At 41.2% G+C, this 19,968-nt stretch overlaps 2 protein-coding genes across 4 annotated transcripts in view; both read left to right on the top strand.

Annotated features, from left to right (window-relative positions):
* LOC131688885 (ras-related protein Ral-a) overlaps positions 1-19,968 on the top strand; it is a 40,503-nt gene continuing 20,535 nt past the window's right edge. The window contains exon 1 of one of the 3 annotated variants that reach the window (XM_058973505.1): positions 1-242. The gene's annotated coding sequence lies outside the window, so the exon portion shown is untranslated. Of the gene's footprint in view, positions 243-744; positions 896-19,968 lie in introns of those variants that run through there. The other 2 variants (XM_058973485.1, XM_058973495.1) reach the window with 2 other exon arrangements.
* Positions 9,799-12,394, top strand: LOC131676176 (uncharacterized). Its single transcript, XM_058955297.1, has 2 exons — positions 9,799-10,052; positions 10,115-12,394. Exons 1-2 carry the CDS (start codon positions 9,799-9,801, stop codon positions 11,919-11,921), a joined length of 2,061 nt encoding a protein of 686 aa, XP_058811280.1. The 3' UTR covers positions 11,922-12,394.

Below are 19,968 nucleotides of genomic sequence, written 5' to 3'. Positions count from 1 at the left end.
TTCCTTCAACAGTTGCACGTCGTCCGTCGTTCCGAGTTGTTTTGTGTGGCGTTTGTGTCGTGGAAAATTGAAAACGGTCGTGTTCCGCGGAACAACACTACACTGAAGTGTTGAAAAATAAGGTGCTTTCGATTGTAGCAAAGTGAAATTTCCAATTTTTCTAGGCTAAAATATTGGTAGTTCGTTGTGCTGTGCTGATTATCCTCGAAGCGATATTGATTCCTGAAGGAGGAAAAGAAAAAGTAAGTGTATAGTACACGGCGTCTAGCGAAAAGTGAATATTCTTGTATGGAGAGAGCGGCTGGAAGAAGAAAAAAGCTGCTATGTGGTAACTTTTCCTCCGCACAGTGTCTGTCTGCTGCAGTATAGCCAATCATCCAAATTGGCTGACCTGTAAGCACCGCGAGTTATTGATTTTCGTGTAGCAATAAACATGTTCCGGTGCTGCATCAAGTTCATACGCACCGAGCTGTGCTCTGCGGTATCGAAAAGAGGAAGAATATTGACCACTATTATAGATAAATACAGTGGAAAAGCGATCTGTCATTTGCTTTGCTTCGACGCAAAGTTAGCGGACGATGTAAACGAGAAAGTGGTGCTAGGATATAGGAACTGGCAGGCAACGCCTCTCGGAGGTTCGGCCAGGCGAAAAGTTATATACTTGATTTTAGCCAGAAGATGAGTTATGTCTGAAATTTACAGTTAAATAATTGGATCTTTTCTAGAATTTGTTTCATATTCCGTTCTTGTTTGATTTTGCAAAAATCGCCGAGGGGCCTTTCAATGTAATTTTTTCTACGAACGTTTTTGTAATAATTGTAATTTTATTTGGACTCCTGTCAGTTTACACTGTATCAGAACAACAAATTGTTTAGTATCATTGTTCCCGATAAAGGTAAGTGAAAGCTGATGTAAATATTCTCGAAAACACCTATTGAAATGTAGATCCAACTCAACGAACTAAGAGGAAACGTTGCGGGGTTAAGATTTGAAATTGTTTGCAAAGGTATTTTCTGTGTTTCAATTTCTATCACTTGGACTTTATTTCGCAATATTTTTAAGGTTTTGAGATAACGCAATCTTTGATAATGATCTTGTTTTACCTGAAAAAATAGCCAAATCACCAGTGTATCGTTAAAGATGAATAAATTATAAAAGATAACATGATATGCTATTGTAACTGTCCTCTTCCTACCTTATCCGTTCATCGTAGGTAAAGACAGAACTGGTTTTTGTGTTCAGAAATTCCATAGTAATTGAGTGGGTGTGTTACTAAAATAACTGCAGGATCCGGTTTTGATATCAAGTCAGTCTATCTGCAAATAATTTCTACTCGAAGCACTCAGCACATTCAAAGAACGAAGATGTAGGTATTTGTTCTGAAAGCAAAGTTTTTTTTCCGCGCGATTCTCATAATAAAAACGGTACGATTGATGTTTGTTTCCGGTTTTATTTCGCTTTCTTCTTTGATTGTTTTATCTCGATGGTTCTGAGTTCGCTTGGTCCAGAATTTTTATTTATTTTTCCCTGATATAACAATTGTATTTTGTTTGAATGCTTTACTTTATAATCTGTGTTCCCCTCCTCGTTGAATAGAGATTTTCTTAATTGTGTCAAACTGAACGACAAATAAATTATGCACATTAAAATTTCTAAAATGCTTAGTCTGAGCTTAACAAGCGTCAGAAAAGGGAAAGCAATGAAACATCAACGAAAGTGTGACTACAGCGAGGAGTCTGGAAACCTTTTCGTTGTGAAAATAAAAATGCGAACAATGAAGGGTGCCACCACCCGCATCTGTTGCTTCCATCCCACTATGTTCGCAATAAATGAATGCATGAACAAATGACTACGGCAATTGAATACAATGCGTTGTTATGCTGCTGCAACAACCGCGGCTGAAACACAGAACCAACCTCCCGTTACACACCTATATCAGCTGAAGTCGAAGGTAGCGCACAGCTCGAGCTCGGACGGGTAAATTCGCGGTGAAATGCTTACCGAAACTCGTTAACCAAACAAAGCTAGGTGAAGATAGAGGGCGTAACCCGTTGTCATTATATCGTCGGTTGGTCGGTCGTCGAGAGCCGGTAGTGAAGAGGGAAACGCGTTCCACTTATGGACCATAATGGAACCCCTCTAATTGTGAGGCAACAACGAAAAACACACGGATAGCAGAAACCAGAAACACGCACATAAATTGATAGTATCGATTTTAGAGTGGTTCATGGTTGAATGGATATACCGTCGGTTGAAGGTCTGCGTAAGTGGTATCTGGATTATCGTGGGGAAAGGGATGTTGCATTCAAGTGTATGAGACCCAGCGTTGAAATGGTGATATAGCCTGAGAATCAGCTGTGGAATCAGAAGAGAAGGTAATATTTCGCAAAGGGTTTGTAGAAACAAGGATTTCTTTATCGCTTGACGGAAGTGACCAATAATCATCAAGTTGTTCCACACATAGCTGCTCACTATTTTACCTTTGTTATATCATTAATCTTAAGTGCCTTTTTTGTGTCTGTTTTGAATCGTTTAAAATACGCCACTGAAACATACTGGTTGCTGCTAAACATTTGTTGAGCAAATGATAAGATTTAATCAGCAAGAAACTACACAGCAGAAAGAAGAAAGATGCTTACCGGCGAAAAAGCGAATGAAAGCAGGAAAAAGTTGAAGAGGACTGGGATAAGTGGAAGTGAAATTTTCGAGAATTGAACGATAGTAAAATATTTCAGAGGCAAAAAAATGAAAATATTTTCGACATTTTTCTTTTTGCCTATACACGTGCCAAGTTGAAAATTAACGTTCCGGAATCTGGAACCACTGTGCAAAATTGATGAGGTAGCAGCGTCGAATGTAGAGTGCTAATTCCAGGCGCCGTCAGGGAATCGAATAAATCACCCGAGCTTATGTGCTATGCAGCAATCAGTCATTTCAGTGAATGATGACTAATTGTGGTCGTTGGGCGATACAGGTATGGTGCATTTTTTGGTATCTTATCGGTCGACTATTTATTATGCAAATGTTTCGATTGTGTTGTTATCTGATACGGTAATAGTAGTTCGTGGACGGTTTTTTTTTACTTTAGAGCCCTTGTAACTTTTTTCATCTTTCCTAAATAAACAAAGTTACAACTATTACTGGTATGACAGCAAACTGGTCACATTGTTGAATTTAGTAGAATAGGCAACAATGTCTAAGAGCTTTTGTAAAGCTTAGCTATCCTTGGTGCTCATCAATATAGAGTATGACCAAGACTGGGTCCAAATAACTTCCTTGCGGAATACCGCATCTGTTCGTAAACGGCACAGAAAGCACGCATGCAATGTACGTGCGATCTCTCTGATACAGTTCGAGCCAACGAATTAGATCCACAGGTCGGTATATATCGTATCGATTTGAGCACCAACGTCCATATTACGTTAGCAGAATGAGACGAACTGAACAAGATTCGTAGATATTGATCGTTTTGGGATGATTCCATGTTGACCAGGGAAAATGGACCTTTGGAAGCACATCGTTCATTATGGTTTCAAAAACTTTGGAGCAAGCAGTGCTTGCCAAGCACACAGCGATGTAATTCCTCGGTAATCTTCAACAATTTAGCGATCTCATTTTATTTTTTTGAACACAACAAACATGATTTATTCTTTTTTTTCAGCTGCCTGAAAGAACATTAATGCACCTGCGCATTTCTTGAGAATACTTGGAGTTATGCCGTCAAGATCAAGACCAGCTTAACATTTTAGTTTGCTGATTGCTGATATAACCTGCAACTCTGTAAACGTGATCGACTCAAAGGACATACCAGCAGATGAAGTTTGTTACTCCAGCTCAATAATGGAGTTGCAATCAGGACACCATCTTTTATACACGAGGCCTCGGCTAGGATGCTGAGATAGAAGATTGACGATTTGTCGAATCGTTCCATGATAGATAGGGACAACCGTGCTTACCAGGCTCATCCAGTTCGATGCCGTGGCATATTTTGCTGAGGGTTTCTGGTAAACTCAAGATATCGGAAACTTTCAGTAATTCCTTTCCCGCATTCTTTTTTTAATAGAAATGAGAGGAGAACGAAATCTTGTGATCTATCACTACTCGAAAGAAGCTTGGTTTTTTTGTGAAAGGACTATGACAATGGGCGTAGGGGCATTTGAAAGCCGAGATATCAAAACAAAAGTTGATTTCCCGATCATCTGAGGACTGATAATTCGGGAGCCCAATTCACCCAGAGAAGTATGGTAGTATCTTCAGTACAGACTTAAAAGCTACTGATGAATTCATGGATAAGTCAAGCAAAGTTTGAGGATGGACAATATTTTAGCTTGTATCGAATTTCTCGTCAAGTGCAAGTTCAAGACCGTCGCCACACTGTTAAAGATACGCTGAAGTCCGGTAACAGTACTCTGACGGCCATAGTAGGTTCTCCTGAACGGTAATTGCAAGAGATAGTTATTGCATTGAGCTCGAATGCGGGTTTGAAGATCCAGGCGTCCGAGCATTGTAGAGCAATTCACCTTGGCACATAGTAAGTCCGAGACGAACAAGGCTCGAGTACAGTCCTTCCGGATGCCTGAAATGTCGAGCTTTATTAATTGACAGTGGTTTCCGTAGCTCGACAAACTGAACCAATGCGTAATAGAGCGATTTTAGACAGTATACGTCCCTGAAGTTTATCGTTATTCGGAAGATGAACCACCCAAGCTTGATGCCTTCCATATCCACGATGTATATAGTGTGTGGTTTGAACAATGACTCCGAGATCCTTGATGTGTGAGTGTCTTGGAATACTCAAATCAAACGAATGTTGTTTGAGGTCATAGGAAACATTGATTTGTTCCGAAGGTCTTGAACGAGTGGTGATTGCAATTACAATCGGCAGGTGGTCACACTACCGTGGGGATCAGATATTACCTTCCACTTGCAATCTAACCGTAGTGATGTCGAGCCTAGAGATATGTCCAGTGCACTTGCTTGCGCTGGTGGTCTAGGAATCCGTGTCATTTCCCCTGTGTTCAGAATTGTCATATTGAGGTTGTCACAAAGGTCTTGAATTGTCGAGGATCGATTATCGTCGTACAGACATCCCCACCCTGTACCGTGAGAGTTAACGGCAGGCAGCAGGCGGGGCGAGGGAAGGTGTTCAATCACGTTAGAGAGTCTTCGATATCCCATCATGGCCCTAGGAGGAATGTAAATAGAAGCAATGCAAAGATCTTTACCTTTGATTGTTGTTTGAAAAGCGACAACTTCAATGCCTGGCGTCGAAGGGAGATCGATTCGATTGAAGGAGGACCACTTTTTGATCCCTAAAAGTACGCCTCCATATGAGTCTTCTCGATCCAAGCGGATAATGTTAAAATCGTGGAAGTTGAGGTTTGTATTAGAAGTAAGCCATGTTTCACATAGGGAAAAGGCATTACAATTATTGTAATCTAGCAAGTGTTTTAATGAATCAATTTTAGGGATAATACTTCTGCAGTTCCACTGTAAAACAGTGATCAGATCCGTGATTCCGTTTAATAAGTTAGCCATCGAAGGATACGATCGCTGTAAGGAGGGGCCATTATTCAGTCAACTGTTTTAAAAATGTTCTTACTGTTGGTAGAATAGCAACCAGCAAGCTTTTCAGAGGATCGGTAATGTTGAAAGCTGTGAATATCCAGTCCACAATGTCAGAGAATTTAAGGAATCCCATTTTAGGTTGAGTTTCTGACTGTAAAATGGGAGCACTTGGGATTTTTGGTGCCCCGGGGAGTGCTGGAAACTCCTGGTTGTATCTCAGTTTCCCAAAACCAGGCGGTATTATCTTCGGATTTGTGGCAGCACTTCCAGTTGATGAATTATTTTAATTTTGTACCCTTGTTTGGGACAACCTAGGACCTTTACGAGGAAGTTCAGGTGAGTTTTGACTAGGTCTTTTCCTAGAGTTTCCAAGCAGAGCCGAAGAATGCCCCTCGCAAGGGTCGTTAGAGGCGTTATCGTCAGTTGGCAAGTGAATGAATGGGTTTTCGGAGATAAGACGAACAGCTCTTTTAAGCATTTCTGCGTAAAAACGTCTGGAGCGATCTTTGGCGGATCGCTTCAGTTTATCCGCGCGAAGTTTGTACGTTGGGCATGTCAAAAGTTCATGCGGATTCTCCCCACAGTAAACACACTTCTCAGCGGGCCTACTGCAGGTATCATCCGCATGGCGTTCCCCACATTTACAGCACCGTTGCTTATTGCTACAGTAGGTGGCCGTGTGACCTAGCTGCTTGCAATTGGAACAATTCATGACCCGCGGTACAAACAGACGCACAGGTAGACGAGCTCCTCCTACTTCAACGTAGCTCGGAAGTGCAGATCCGGCGAAGGTTACGCGAAACGGGTCTGATGGATAGTAATTCCTATCTTCGATGGACTTTTAGTGCAATTGCTTGCACTCCAAAATCTTAACTGATTGAAGGTTAGGGTCCTTAAAGCGGCCAACCCCAATCTTCATCAGATCATCGACAGTTAGACCCGCATCACTTACCACACCGTCGATCTCCACATCACGAGAAGGAATGTAGACGCGATACTCCAGCGTAAAGAGGCTATTGCTGACGATACCATTGGCCTGTTTCAAGTCAGTAACGACTACGCGCAGTTTATCTGACTGAAACTTTTTAATCTCGGTTACGGCCGAGTAACGTTTTGTCAGCTGCCGTGCAACAGTTATGCTAATTAACGGTTTATTTTTGGGCCAAAAGTATACCACCCAAGGATCAGCGGATCCATCCTGGTAAACCTTGACTCGGGGGGGGGGGGGCGCCTGCGAGACATTGGGGGAAAGTGGATCGCCCATAACATCATCTGTCTCCGAATCAGATACACGTTCCTCTTCCCCATAATATTCGTCTTCAGAAGGTGATCCTTCTGTTTGTTCCATTTTGTTGCGGGAGCAACACGCTTGACTGCACTATTTAACTTAAATTAAAATCAAAAACAATAATAAAAAAATCGATAAGAAAAGTAAAAAACGAAACACGTCACCAGTTGGTTCCTGAAGAGCTGGTAGGTGAATTGATCCTTCGTTTCTTTTGTCCATCACCTGCGTGACCTTCACACAGTAGAGAGCTGGTATAGCTCGTCTAAACAAAGCCGTCTTTCATGCAATAAAACTGTTTAGTACCGCACTAAACTGCACTACTTGACACAATTTAACGTTTATAATGTTTATAGTCCAGCCCTTGCTGAGATAAACACCTTCACCGATATCGCCTAACTCAAGGTAATGTTACAACAAACAACGCGCGTGTGTAAACTGAAAGGGCGCTCGGTTACACATGAGCCTTTCTTGTTCATCCTCACAATAGAATCCCACTTTTCTGTCCACAATCAGACACCATCTACAACAAACCGCTGACGGCAGTGGTTCTACGATCGGACAGATTGAACCCGCTACGAAGATACCATCGATGATCTATTAAATCGGAGAGTCACATCCCAGATGATCTCACCAGCAGAGTTTAAAAAAATTGACACCCCTGGGTGAGCTTGAAAGAGAAACGAAATTCAATTCATGTCCGCCGCGATGAATGAAATGTTTGGTTCGTTTCCCTCGTCATTCGTTCTCCCAACACAGCGTTGTGGATCTTTGATATGTTTACAATATGTAAAATAAGTAAATAAAAACAAATGTTATTGATTATCCGTTGGATCTCGTGCACGCAACATTCTATTGCGCGTGGAGACCCTCTTTCGCGGCGGGGAAACGTTTGTCTGCTCGCCTACTGTGTCATATGGGTCATTCAATTGTCTCGTGTCTCGTGTTAAGGTCATCATTGTTAACCGTTATGTGTCTGACAGGGCACCTGGAAATTGGTATTTAGTGACATCTTAGAACATCACTAAGCATAGCTTTTGGGGGAATAAACTAGGTGATGCGGAAAACGAGGGCCTGAGGAAGGGCTTCGATATTTTTTGCCACGTAACAGACCGACAAGGGTACCCGGGTACCAGCAACTGAAATGCTTACAATTATGATATTTTTTAATCGAATTGGACACTTCTGAATATTTTGGTTTCAGGAACTCATATACTTTTAGACTCTGTGAAAACAAAGCGTATGAATCCCTCTGGTTCCAGGCAATTCGGATCACCGGAGGAATGTTCGGAGGAATAGTTTGAGGAATGACACGATTTGTGAATTTCAGTGGTACATTGGCAATAGTGGTATCAAAATTCTTGGAATTGCCCCAGAAGACTATCTCATGATTTTGGAACCACTTGGTGATTTGACGCCAGTACGGGCATTCCGGAGCAGGTTCCCTTGGGACCATGAGTGGCCGTTCCGAGGTAACATTACCTTATGCTCCCGTAATGATAAATAATAGACTTCTGAGACAATTTCAAGAGTTTTTATACCCATAGGATACAAGGATAATTACAATGACAGCACCGCTTTCCTAAGTCCTGGAAGTAGTCACTCATGTTTCCTGTTTTTAAAAAATGCGATAAGCAAAATACTGCGAATTGTGGAATCACTTCTCTTTGTGCTGGCTCCAGGTTATTGGAGCTAATTGTGAATGAGTATTCATTCCCCCGCATGAAACCAATATATCATGTAATCAACACGGTTATTTTACGGGTCAGTCTGTAACCGCCAATTTAGTGGATATCATTTCAACGTGTATATCACAGATTGAGCACGGATATCAGGATCTTGAAGCGGCGTTAGATAGATTCGATCACAAAATCATCCCACAAAAGTTGCGGCGAATTGGTGGTTCGGAAACAGCTAGCTGGTTTCGAAATTACCTAGTAGCCAGACAATTACAGGTACGTATTGGCTCATTCATTCCGATCCTTTCCATAACGCCTCTGGAGCACCCCAGGGCAGTAATCTTGGATCACAACTATTCGCGTTTTTCTTTAACGATGCTGTAGATCTTCTAATTCGTGGGTAGGGACTACTTTATTCTGACAACTGAAAGACTTATCTTTTAAATCGCTGAATCGTGAACTGCCATTGTAACCGACTGATACTTAACATCGAAAGGGGTGTCGTCTTTTCTCATCATCGTTTTTACTAAAAAAAATCAAATAGTTCCCAACGTGAATCCATTTTTATCTATGGAAAAATCTGTATTATCCTAGAAGTACCCTTTCTTGCGTTAGATTTGGAAATTCCGTACTAACTCTGGACGAATCCGTACAGGTATTTATTTCGAATAGCCGTCCAAAAATCCACACTCTTATACTAAATTGTGCATGGTTGGCATGCGTAGTCATTTCCCACCATAAATTTAATACGATTTCCGTGTCGACTCGCTTTGGAAATGAATCAAAAGAAAAGCATTTGAAATAAAAATCTCCGTACTTCCACAGCCTGTTTGTTAACCAAATTAGTTGTCAACAAAAACGTTATATTGTTTACAACCAACGCATTTAGCTTCGGCAAACTTCGCGCCTACTGTGTATGCATTAGACTCCGCGTGTCAATCATTCAAATATATTATGCATCGTGCTGCATTGTCTGCTAATTTGTGGGTAAACTAATGCTGATTTCGTTTTTAGATCAGAGTTGCTCTAGGTTCGCTCGGAGCTGTCACTTTTGTGTGGAAACTGTAAACATTAGAGCGAACCTAGGGCGACTCGATTCTAATACCGAAAACAGCATAAATTGAATTACTTCCATTGTGTCATCACAGGCTGGAAGATGCCTAATGAATGCTTATCATGAAACACAATTAAATTGCTCGTCCTGTTTTCCTACTAAGAGTATAAAAGGGAACCCTCTGTATCAAGCATGATCCCTTAGCCGAAAAAATGTTGTTGGCTGTAGTAGGTATCTTTGCAGGAATTGGATGTCCTTTAACTGATGCAGTCAATCTATCACTGGTAAAGAATCACTGTGCCAGTCAAGTAAACTTGATTTATGTAGAAATCGTAAAACGTTTCCTCCAGGATGAAGAATATTTGACCGGAATAGAGACAGACGACATTCAGGATGGAATAGGATTCACGCTGCATTGTTTTTTGAATGGGATTGAGAAACCGTTGGTGTTATACACGTATGAAGAGTAAGTTTTTCAGATTTCGCTATGTCGTTGAAATTCTTTCGAAATGTTTTAATTTTCCACAGATTTCGACAGATTCGTCGTAGCTCCATAAACACCCAGGATGACACCAACGGGTATTCGCCACTAGAAGGATTCCTAAGTCGAGGAAAGTACGAAACATTCATCCAATCACTGATTCCCAGTGTGGCCCAGTGGAATCCTTTGGGTAAACTAATCCTAAGCGGAAGATACATCACTAGACAGCAAATTTTGTACATGTTCCGACTGGCTTGGGTTCAATACAGAATGCCTAATGTGCTGTTTGTCAACCGAATCGATAATGCATCCATCGAATCGTGCTTGTTTAATCCGTTCCTAACGAACCCGGGAGTAATTGATACCCGGAATGTGGACTGTCACACTGTACGATCACTGGAGGAAGTAGTACCGTACGTGCAGTACGCTAAAATTTATCTCTTCGAACGATTCCGAAATCTTCAACTGTATCCCTTGCGAATCGCAATTGCGGATGTTGAGCTCATGTCGCAGGCTGTGTACTCTAAAGACAAAAAACTACTTCGATTTGAATATCTCGACGGAGAGATCGTCGATATAATGAAGCGAATGATGAATTTTACGACGAACTTCGTCATCCTTCCGAGTCAGCTGTCGACCGGATTCGTGTTTCCAAACGGTTCCTTAGGAGGCTCTCTGGATCTGATCGAACGGCACCGAATTGATCTGGCCGCTAACACACGAATCATACATAGTTATCAGACCACAAATTTGCAGTATCTGCGGCATCTGATGACAACGAAGTTGGTGTTTATTGTACCGAAGAATTACTACGAATCTCGGAGTCGTGACCGCGTGTTCTTTAACACTTTTACGTGGTGGTTCTACGCAATCAACATCAGCATGGCAGTTGCGTTACCCTTGATACTGAAGATGGTCGATTTGAACTCAACTGGCGCAGGAAAGGATTCCTATATGGAAGCTATGATGAACACCCTTGCAATAACCTTGGCAGTTTCAGCGAAGCTACCGAAACGATTCCACGCTCGAGCGGTTCTCTGCGGAGTTATGCTCTACAGTATGGTTTCCTATTCGATCTGGCAGGCAATCATAATCAAACGGCTTAACTCGAACAGTGACTTCCTGGATGATATTCAAGGTTTAACTGAACTGTTGGATAGCAATCTTCAACCGATCATACCGGTAGCCTATGGCGAGTTCATTCGACCTAGCGAGAAGGACTACTTTGCAATGGACGGTTTACACCAGAAACTGTACCAGAAGGCAACGGTGGCGAACAATAACGTCACCGGTGCTATGTTGATAGTTGATATGTTGAAGCAACGTTCATCGGCCGTACTGATCCACGATATCCGGTCGGATGCCGTCAAGGCACGATTCTACGACGAGCAGCATCAGCAAAGTTCCGTTCACGTGATTAACGAGTACGTTTTTGAGTTCTACACGGCGATGGCACTGCCGAAGGATTCGCCCTTTCTGGAACAGCTCAATGGCATAACGACTCGCTGCGTGGAGACAGGCATCGTTGCCAATCAGCTATCGAAGATTCTGTTCAAGGGAAAGCTTTATCAGATTGCGAAGAATAGGAACAGTAGCCTGGCTGGGATTGATGGTAGCGGTGCCACACGATTCGAATTGCGCGTTTGGAGGTATGTGTTCTATTGCTATTTCGGGCTGAATGCCCTCGCGCTGGTGGTGTTCTTGGGAGAGCTGATCGTACACGGGGTGTCGTTGCGGAGGAAGGTGTATCTGCGGCGGCGAAAAGTGGAGAATGTTAGACGGACCGAACCTTTTGCAAGGGTTCAACGTGTCAAAGGTGTGAAGTGGGCACCTCACGTCTATTGGGACAAATAAACATAAGAATAAAAGTGGAATATGTACATGGGCATTATATTTAATTTTTACATTGATTAAAGAGACATTATTTTGTATGCATCAACAAAGCCCCTCGACCTCAAGTCACCAATTTAAACTCCCCTAGAATAGCTCCGATGCTTCTCAGCGTACCGTAAGAGGCTTACGATTACAATCCAAATGAAAAATGAACGGAACTCCATTGTATAGTCGCGCGTACACCGTACAGTCTCCTGTTCCACGACACCGAAACTGCGCCGCGGTGACCCGTGACCGGTGTTTTTGACGAATGAAGCATGCGAATGAGTCATTCGTTATCTGACCACCACAATCAACACAATGTGCGGGACTCGAGTGCGGTGTGTTTGCTGCTTGACCGTGGCTTTGACTGCCGCCTGACTGCATTCTTCGTCTCCATCGTTCGTCGGTAGTCACTAGCCGGAAAGGTTGAGTAATGAAGTAATTGAAAGACTCCCCCCCGACGCTAGTCGCTAGTGTATTTTTCTCCGTTTTTATGTAGCTTGCCTCAAAGCAGCATGACGCGATGCCCGATCGCCACTGGTTAGTAATTGTTGGTGGTGATAAACCTGACCCGGTGAGGCTGGCGCAATCAAATCTAGCGAAGGAGGAAGATATTTACAATCATGTGGTATTACCTACTGTTCACTGTACCGAAGGTCACATGCTATCGCTTGTCGCAATAGCAGTATCAAATGGTTGTCAGAAAGATTTTCCCAAGTGAGTTAATACGGGGCCGTTTTGATTTTTTCAATTGGGAGCACAAACACGAATTTGGTGTCAAACAAACGGCATTTGAGGTTAATGGGTGGGCGGCAATGTAAAAACTATAAAAACGCAAGATCGCAGTATGCGTGTTTTAAACGTCAGATATCTCAATGTAATTCGTGTAGTGATGGCATAAGTTTTTCAAAATAACCATGCGAAAAGTGTTTGAACTATTTTTACTGCTTGGAAAAATTAAAAAGACTTACGACCGCCTGATTGGCGAAGAGCTTATCCTAATTTAGTGAACTGTGTAACAGCATAGTGTCAATCCGAATAGTGTTCGTTGTCTGCGTTGCATTGTGTAACCCTTAGAGGACCGATTTCAAGAAGCAAACCACGATGAAATACAGTTTATATATTTTTGGCATGAGCTAAAACGGAATCAAACAATCGCTCACAGTCAATATCATCCAGTGAACATGCCAGCTTGACAATGTATCTAGAATACATAACTGTAACCCGCCGAGCCTAGGCAACCCACTGCCAAACGGTCAAAGCTGCGAGCCCCACACCGCCGTCGCTTTTTCCCGCTTATACACCGACAAACAAACAGGTGAAAAGCGAAAGCGCCGCGTCGTCGTGCGCGCATACTATTGATTTGTATTCCGTTTTCCCTTGTTTACCCACCCCTCTTTTTAGAGCCCATGTTTGCCGCGTTTGGTAGGCTTTTCCTTTTCTGGGTTACTTTCAAGGTTTCCACTTCTCGCATTTCTAAACACACACACAAAGACCTTCTCCGCATGACTCCATCCGATGCCACGCGGATTATTGCTTGTTACACTTTTATTTTTGGTAGTGCTTGCTACGAAAAATCGAAATATTCGGTCACTGGACCCAGCTAAGCATTATGCTAATGTCGGGGAGGTCCTCCATTAATCTTGTTCCCGGTATGAATTGAATTAATTGTTGGCCAAATTTTGAAGAACCTTTTTGTTACATTTAACTCATAACCTACAGATAATAGCTATTCTCTGTCTACCCCGCCAGAGGAAATTGAGTTATTTTCCTAAGCCGGAAACGGCAGTCTCTGGCATAAAAAACCGGGAATAGAAATATGACACTAATGTGTTCCGTTGTATGAGGCGAGGTCAGACGGTTTCCTCGGATGCGAGGCAAAATGCAAAATGTCTATGTACACTGTACAAAAAGTCAAATATAACAAACATGTAAATAAATGAGTACGGTTGTAAATATACCTTTAAAAAACTTTTTGGTGCTACATTTCGTTGCCGAATTTGACCTGTTTAGACTTCTGATGTATCTTATTGACAACAAATAATCGACTCTTTTGATTGATTCAGTGACAAAATACAATAAATGTTACGTCACAATCATTTTTACGGTGTGCAATTTTCCCACGCCATATCTCATCACAATGGGTCTGATTTTTAGGGAACAACACACTGGACTGGAGTGCCGGACACTGTGGATCTCGGGGTGTATAATTTAGTTTTTTTTCGTTATAATTTTATGGTTCATGAACATCGAGGCAAGACGCGTCCCCAGACTTCTAATGGGGCCCTGCTGGGTCGGATTTGAATGAAGTTGGACTTGATTCGATCAAAAGTTACACGTTAATTAGTGTCTTTTACTATTATTAGGGAAAAGTTAGGCTTTTGCAGCCAACGGTTTTTGCCTTTCTCAATAGAAAGGTATTGCAATTGCTCTGAAAACCGACTTTTTAACGGAGGCCCGGAGGGCCGAGTGACATATACCATTCCATTCAGTTCGTCGAGTTCGGCAAATGTCTGTGTGTGTATGTATGTGTGTATGTATGTATGTGTGTGTGTATGTGACCAAAAATGTCACTCATTTTTCTCAGAGATGGCTGAACCGATTTTGACAAACTTAGTCTCAAATGAAAGGTGCAACGTTCCCATAGGCTGCTATTGAATTTCTAATGGATCCGACTTCCGGTTCCGGAATTACAGGGTGATAAGTACGAACACGCAGAAAATGTCGATTTTAATAAATTCTGCAATGAATGTATAAAGGTGAAAATTTTTCCAAAATATGACCACAACTGCTTTGATTTGTAGTATTAGGTCTCTAACATCCATTCAAAGTCTATTTGGCCACATTGGCCACCATCCTCGGTTCCGGAAGCCCCGGCGGAAGTATCTAAATTCAGAATAACAGTCACATCGGTTTCTCGGAGATGGCTAGACCGATTCGACTAAATTTGGCCTCAAATGAAAGGTATTGCGTCCCCGTAAATGGCTATTTAATTTCATTCCGATCCGACTTCCGGTTCCGGAGTTACAGGTTGTGGCGTGCGATCACATAGCAAATTGTGATTCAAACCGATACTCCGATGAAAGCAAAAAAGGTAAAAATTTCGCTAAAATGTCTCTCAAACAACTTAAATTTGCTGTTCTAGGTCACCGACGGCCAACCAAACTTTCGTTGACTACATTGACCACCATAGACGGTTCCGGAAGTGCCCGGGAAAAGCGGCCATCTTTCAAAATTTACGAACTCACATCAGTTTCCCTGAAATGGTTGGGCCGATTTTCACAAACTTAGTTCCAAATGATAGCTATAATATCCCCACAGATGTCTATAAAATTTCGTACGGATCGCTTATATGGGTCCGGAAATATAGACTAAATCGTCCGGTCACATATGAAATTCCCATATAAGCCAGAACTCAAATTTTTTTTTTCCAAGGGGGGACCCCATGAAATTTCAGAAATCGAATTCGTATTTTTGATGCCAAACATCTTTAAAATGCATGAAACGTCGAGATTTTATGTTATCTCGAAAAAAATTTTTTTTTTGTAAAAATCGACTTTTTGGGACTGCAGATTTCGCACCTTTTTTCAGTTCAATATTACCGTGGCTGTTTTTTTTTTCAAAATTTTAGAACTCGAACTCTTTTAATGAATATAAACAACGCACACATTCTCGTGATTCATGATTGAGAAAGGCACAATTGCACCGCTAGGTAGATTAAAATAGGTTTTTTCTGTGAGAAAACGTGAAGTTAGTTTTGAAAAATTTACAGAAATTCCGCAATAGTTTATCCAATTATTAAATGAAAATATAAACAATGTTTAAGTTCCACTATAGCAAGCTTCTTCCATTTAGATATTTCTACTCTCGATGACGAATAATTCTGTGAACGAGATGATGATCTTTATTCTGCATGTCATGATTCCTTTTATTATTATATCCTAAATTAGATTCATACTAACGTACAAACGCTCGTGGCCTTTGCGATAACATTGTAGGACCTATAAACTTACAAACGCTGTCTTAAGCATCAACCCACCTCTCGCGCGATCATGAATCAGTCACGTCTGGAAGTCTCTACCCTCGGTCCTAGCAGCGTAGATTCACGGCTTCATTTGGACCAATAAAAAAATACGCTCATATTCACTAGACAACACGTGTCATGGCGACATCACCGGGAACTCTAGTGATATGGGGCTTCTACCCGACTTCTACCGTCTGTATCATACACTAAAAATTAAGCATAAGATTCACGGTCCGTGCACGACCATTCAAGAATACACGCCACGCGATTATAAAATCGAAATTATACACGCGAAGACACACACGCCACAAAGACGTCAACATACAAATGCTTGAGCCCTTCGCGACCATCCACGGCACCTATACACGCGATTTCGTAAACATGATAACATCCCGATGATAAGGTGAATGTTTCAGCTCTTAAAAATTTTCAAACACGGTCTCAAGCGTGAACCCAAAAACTCCCGCGCTCGCACGATCATGAATCAGTCACTTTCGGCAGTTTCTATCCTTGGTATCAGTAGAATATTCCCCCTGCCTTCAATTAAAAAAAAAGCTCTCATATCCACTGGACAACATGACCGGGAACTCTAGTGATATGGAAGATCGCACTTTCTTCTAGCATCTGAACCATACACCAAAAAGCACACTGTTATAAAATAGAATTCGTACACGCGAACTTGCATACACGTTAGCACACGCGATTGAACACGTTAACGTACAAATGTTCGATCCCTTCGCGATGATACACGCTATCGCGAAGTCCCTACGCCCGCACATATCCGAACCGTGCAATGAATATTACATGCGGAATCACGGTCCGCTGGAATTGGCCTAAAGTAGTGTTTTAGTGGGCGCCATCGTCAGTGTCGACACCCCCCCCCCTCCTGAGAATCTAGCTCAACAGCTCCAGTAGGACAACTCTCAAAAAAATGTTTCACGAAATGCGTTTGTATATTATAAAACCTGGATAGCTCCCGACGTTGATCTTCCACGATTTTAACATTATTCGCCAGGGTCGAGAAAACACCACGGAGGAGCGTTTTTGGGGATTTTAAACGGATTAAAATAATCGAATCGGCTTCCATATACATCGAATCTCAGCTGGTTCTAGAAGACTAACTCCCACGGTATGCAATAGGGTTATCTTCACAATAATAACCGCTCTATCTTACTCCATGATATTCGCGACAATTTCAATATGAACCTCGCTACAATTAGTGTGCACGTTGCTTGAAAGGGCTACGCATCCACTATATCCGAAACAAACGAAAGAAAACAACGAATTCCTCCGGTGGAAGTGTACAAGGTTTTGACTGGCTTGATTCTCGAAACTGCGATTAAAGGTAGGACGAAGCGATTACTCGTCGCAAGCAACTGTGAATGGAAGATTAGGATTCCCAAATCTATCAACTAACCTTTGTTCAAGGGGATGGATGAAGGTCGCGATTTCCTTCGGGTAATATATCGGGTCATGTCCATTCATTATACGTTGAATGTGCATCTCCGTCATCTGCATGATGACGGTTATCGCGACATTAAACATGTTGTCTGGTCGTGCGCCTAGTGTTCTAGCGCCAGATCTTCGTTAAACGAATGCCTTCGGCCTCGTTCCTTCGGTATGATGAACAAAAAGATAAAAAAATTATAAAATTCTGTTTAAAACTGTAATTGACTCCCTACAAATACAATGAATGATTCCAGGCTACCCAAGTAACCAATAAGCAGTATAACGTAGCCTAATATCTGATTCTATAGGGTAGTCTTAAGAGCCGTTAAGTCATATATTTTGTTATAATGCTGGCATTATGTCAGAAAAGGCTAAATATTGTGCTATTACTGTGCAGAGATTGGCAGCCCCTTTTTGGCGTTATTAATGCTTAAGCTGACCAACTCTGACGAAAAAATCCGTACACCATTCGGTAAAGAAGCGCAATCGTTCACCACGCTAAGGCAAACGGCTCGCATAGCGCAAGGATTTTTCCGTCAGAGTTGCTATGCTTACTAATGCTATTATATAGCACCAGCATACAAATGTCAAATTTGAAAGCCTTCCTTTTCGGTATCATGAACAAAAGGAACTGTTTAAAACCGTTATTGACGTCTAATGCATTGTAATAAATATCCTTAACAGGATTTCGCTCTCACACGATATGAATAATGTTTTATGACAGTTACCTTTAGTAGGTCTCGAACAGAGGTATCTTGTCTCATCCTTTACGGTAAGTACGTTGCTTTTGCTGCCTGGGCTATGTTGCATATGTTCGAATTAAATGAGATAGGTGTCGAATGTAATTTTCAAGAGGAATTGCATAATCATTAAACTACAGTATTATTTCGGCTTTATATTTGCTCTTTAATGGCACTAAATGCACATGTAAAGCATATATGCTTTAAAAATCCTTGGAGTAAGTATGCGATATATCAGCTTTATATATGCATACAGATCAAGCGATAATGCTATATTACGGCTGTGCCTGTGTGCAGTCATCATGCTAATATAGAGCTTGATTGCATTGTTAATACTACAATAGAATTTCAATGCAACATTAGTGCAAATGTATTGCCAATATTGTACAATGGCTTAATATTTATGGTGACTTGAGTACTTCTTCATAGCTGTTATCTGCTCTGTAGTGAATAGTTTAGGTTAAATGTTGATATGTTTAGCATTTTCAAGCATACGTGAATAGCGTGAAGTGTGTTCAATAGACTGGTTCAATTTTTGACTTTTAGCTCCACCGGGCTTTACTGTGATTCCTTTTATGGCCCTTAGTAATTGTGCAAATTATGGTACCGATCGGTTGTGTCTACGGACCCTCCAAAAATTCCAAAGTTTATATGGAAATTAGCATGGAAAATCGGTTAAAATTAAAAATAAATTCATAAAAAATCACCTCATCAATCAATTTATGAGAAAACTGTATATTTCTAAAGGTATTCTTCTACTAAACACATTCGTGGAACATTGTAAGTTTGTAAAAATTCGCTGAGAAAAGTTATTAACTAAAGAAGCAGCATGGCTTCAAAGCAAGTGGATTTTATTTTTAATCATAGCAACCCTGTTTGAATAGCTTCATCGTTATACAACTGTAAACTAGGCTTACCACCCACCGCTCCCGTATGGCAGATGCAGTTATTCAAACAGGGTTGCTATGATTAATAATAAAATCCACTTGTTTTGAAGCCATGCGGTTTCTTTAGTTAATAACTTTTCTCAGCGAATTTTTGCAAACTTACAATGTTCCACGAACGTGTTCAGTAGAAGATTCCTTTAGAAATATAAGGTTTTCTCATGAATTGATTGATGAGGTGATTTTTTAAGAATTTATATTTAATTTTAAGCGATTTTCTATACTAATTTCCATATAAACTTTGGAATTTTTGGAGCACCCGTAGACACAACCGATCGGTACCAAAATTTGCACAATTATTAAGGGCCATAAAAGGAATCAGTAAAGCCTGGTGGAGCTAAAAGTCAAAAATTGAACCAGTCTAGTGTTCAACTACAACTACGATAGCGTAGCAGGTCATGACTTGAGAGCTGTCACCATTTAGTGCATCTGATTGAAACACACGGAAGTGGCTACATCTAGGTTAAAAGCAGGAAGCTACGTAGAAAGTTAAACATTTCCTGCAGATTGATTCATAGAGTAGCCCGGAGCCGCCAGTTGGTGGCAGAAGTAAGTTGGTGAAGGCTGTCTCTCGTCGTGTACTCCAAGTAATTTGAAATACATTTTCCAATGTGCTTGTTTTGCATTACATTTTTTGTACAAGTTGTGGACGATATGGGATTTTCGAGTTTAACAAGTAAATATTTTTAAGTTTATTTCATTTATTTCTTCAATAACGCACTCAACGACAGAGTTCTCCCATATTTGAGTTCTGTCCAAGCACCTATAATTTCTAAGAGTCATCAGTAAAGAATGTAGTTTTTGCGATATACTTTATAACGATTTCAATCATTCTTCCTTCAAATTGTTTTCTGTTGGAAATCTTATGA

Source organism: Topomyia yanbarensis, chromosome 1 (genome assembly GCF_030247195.1).
Source record: "Topomyia yanbarensis strain Yona2022 chromosome 1, ASM3024719v1, whole genome shotgun sequence".
Classification (NCBI taxonomy): Eukaryota; Metazoa; Arthropoda; class Insecta; order Diptera; family Culicidae; genus Topomyia; species Topomyia yanbarensis.
Note: the sequence above shows the minus strand (reverse complement) of the source record. Positions and strands in the feature narration are given on the sequence as shown.

What these genes read in the sequence shown, in the direction of transcription:
- LOC131676176 (XM_058955297.1), top strand. Translation starts at nt 9,799, where the DNA reads ATGTTGTTGGCTGTAGTAGGTATCTTTGCAGGAATTGGATGTCCTTTA. An exon ending in GTGTTATACACGTATGAAGA is followed by an intron (nt 10,053 to 10,114) that starts GTAAGTTTTTCA and finishes AATTTTCCACAG; the next exon opens with ATTTCGACAGATTCGTCGTA.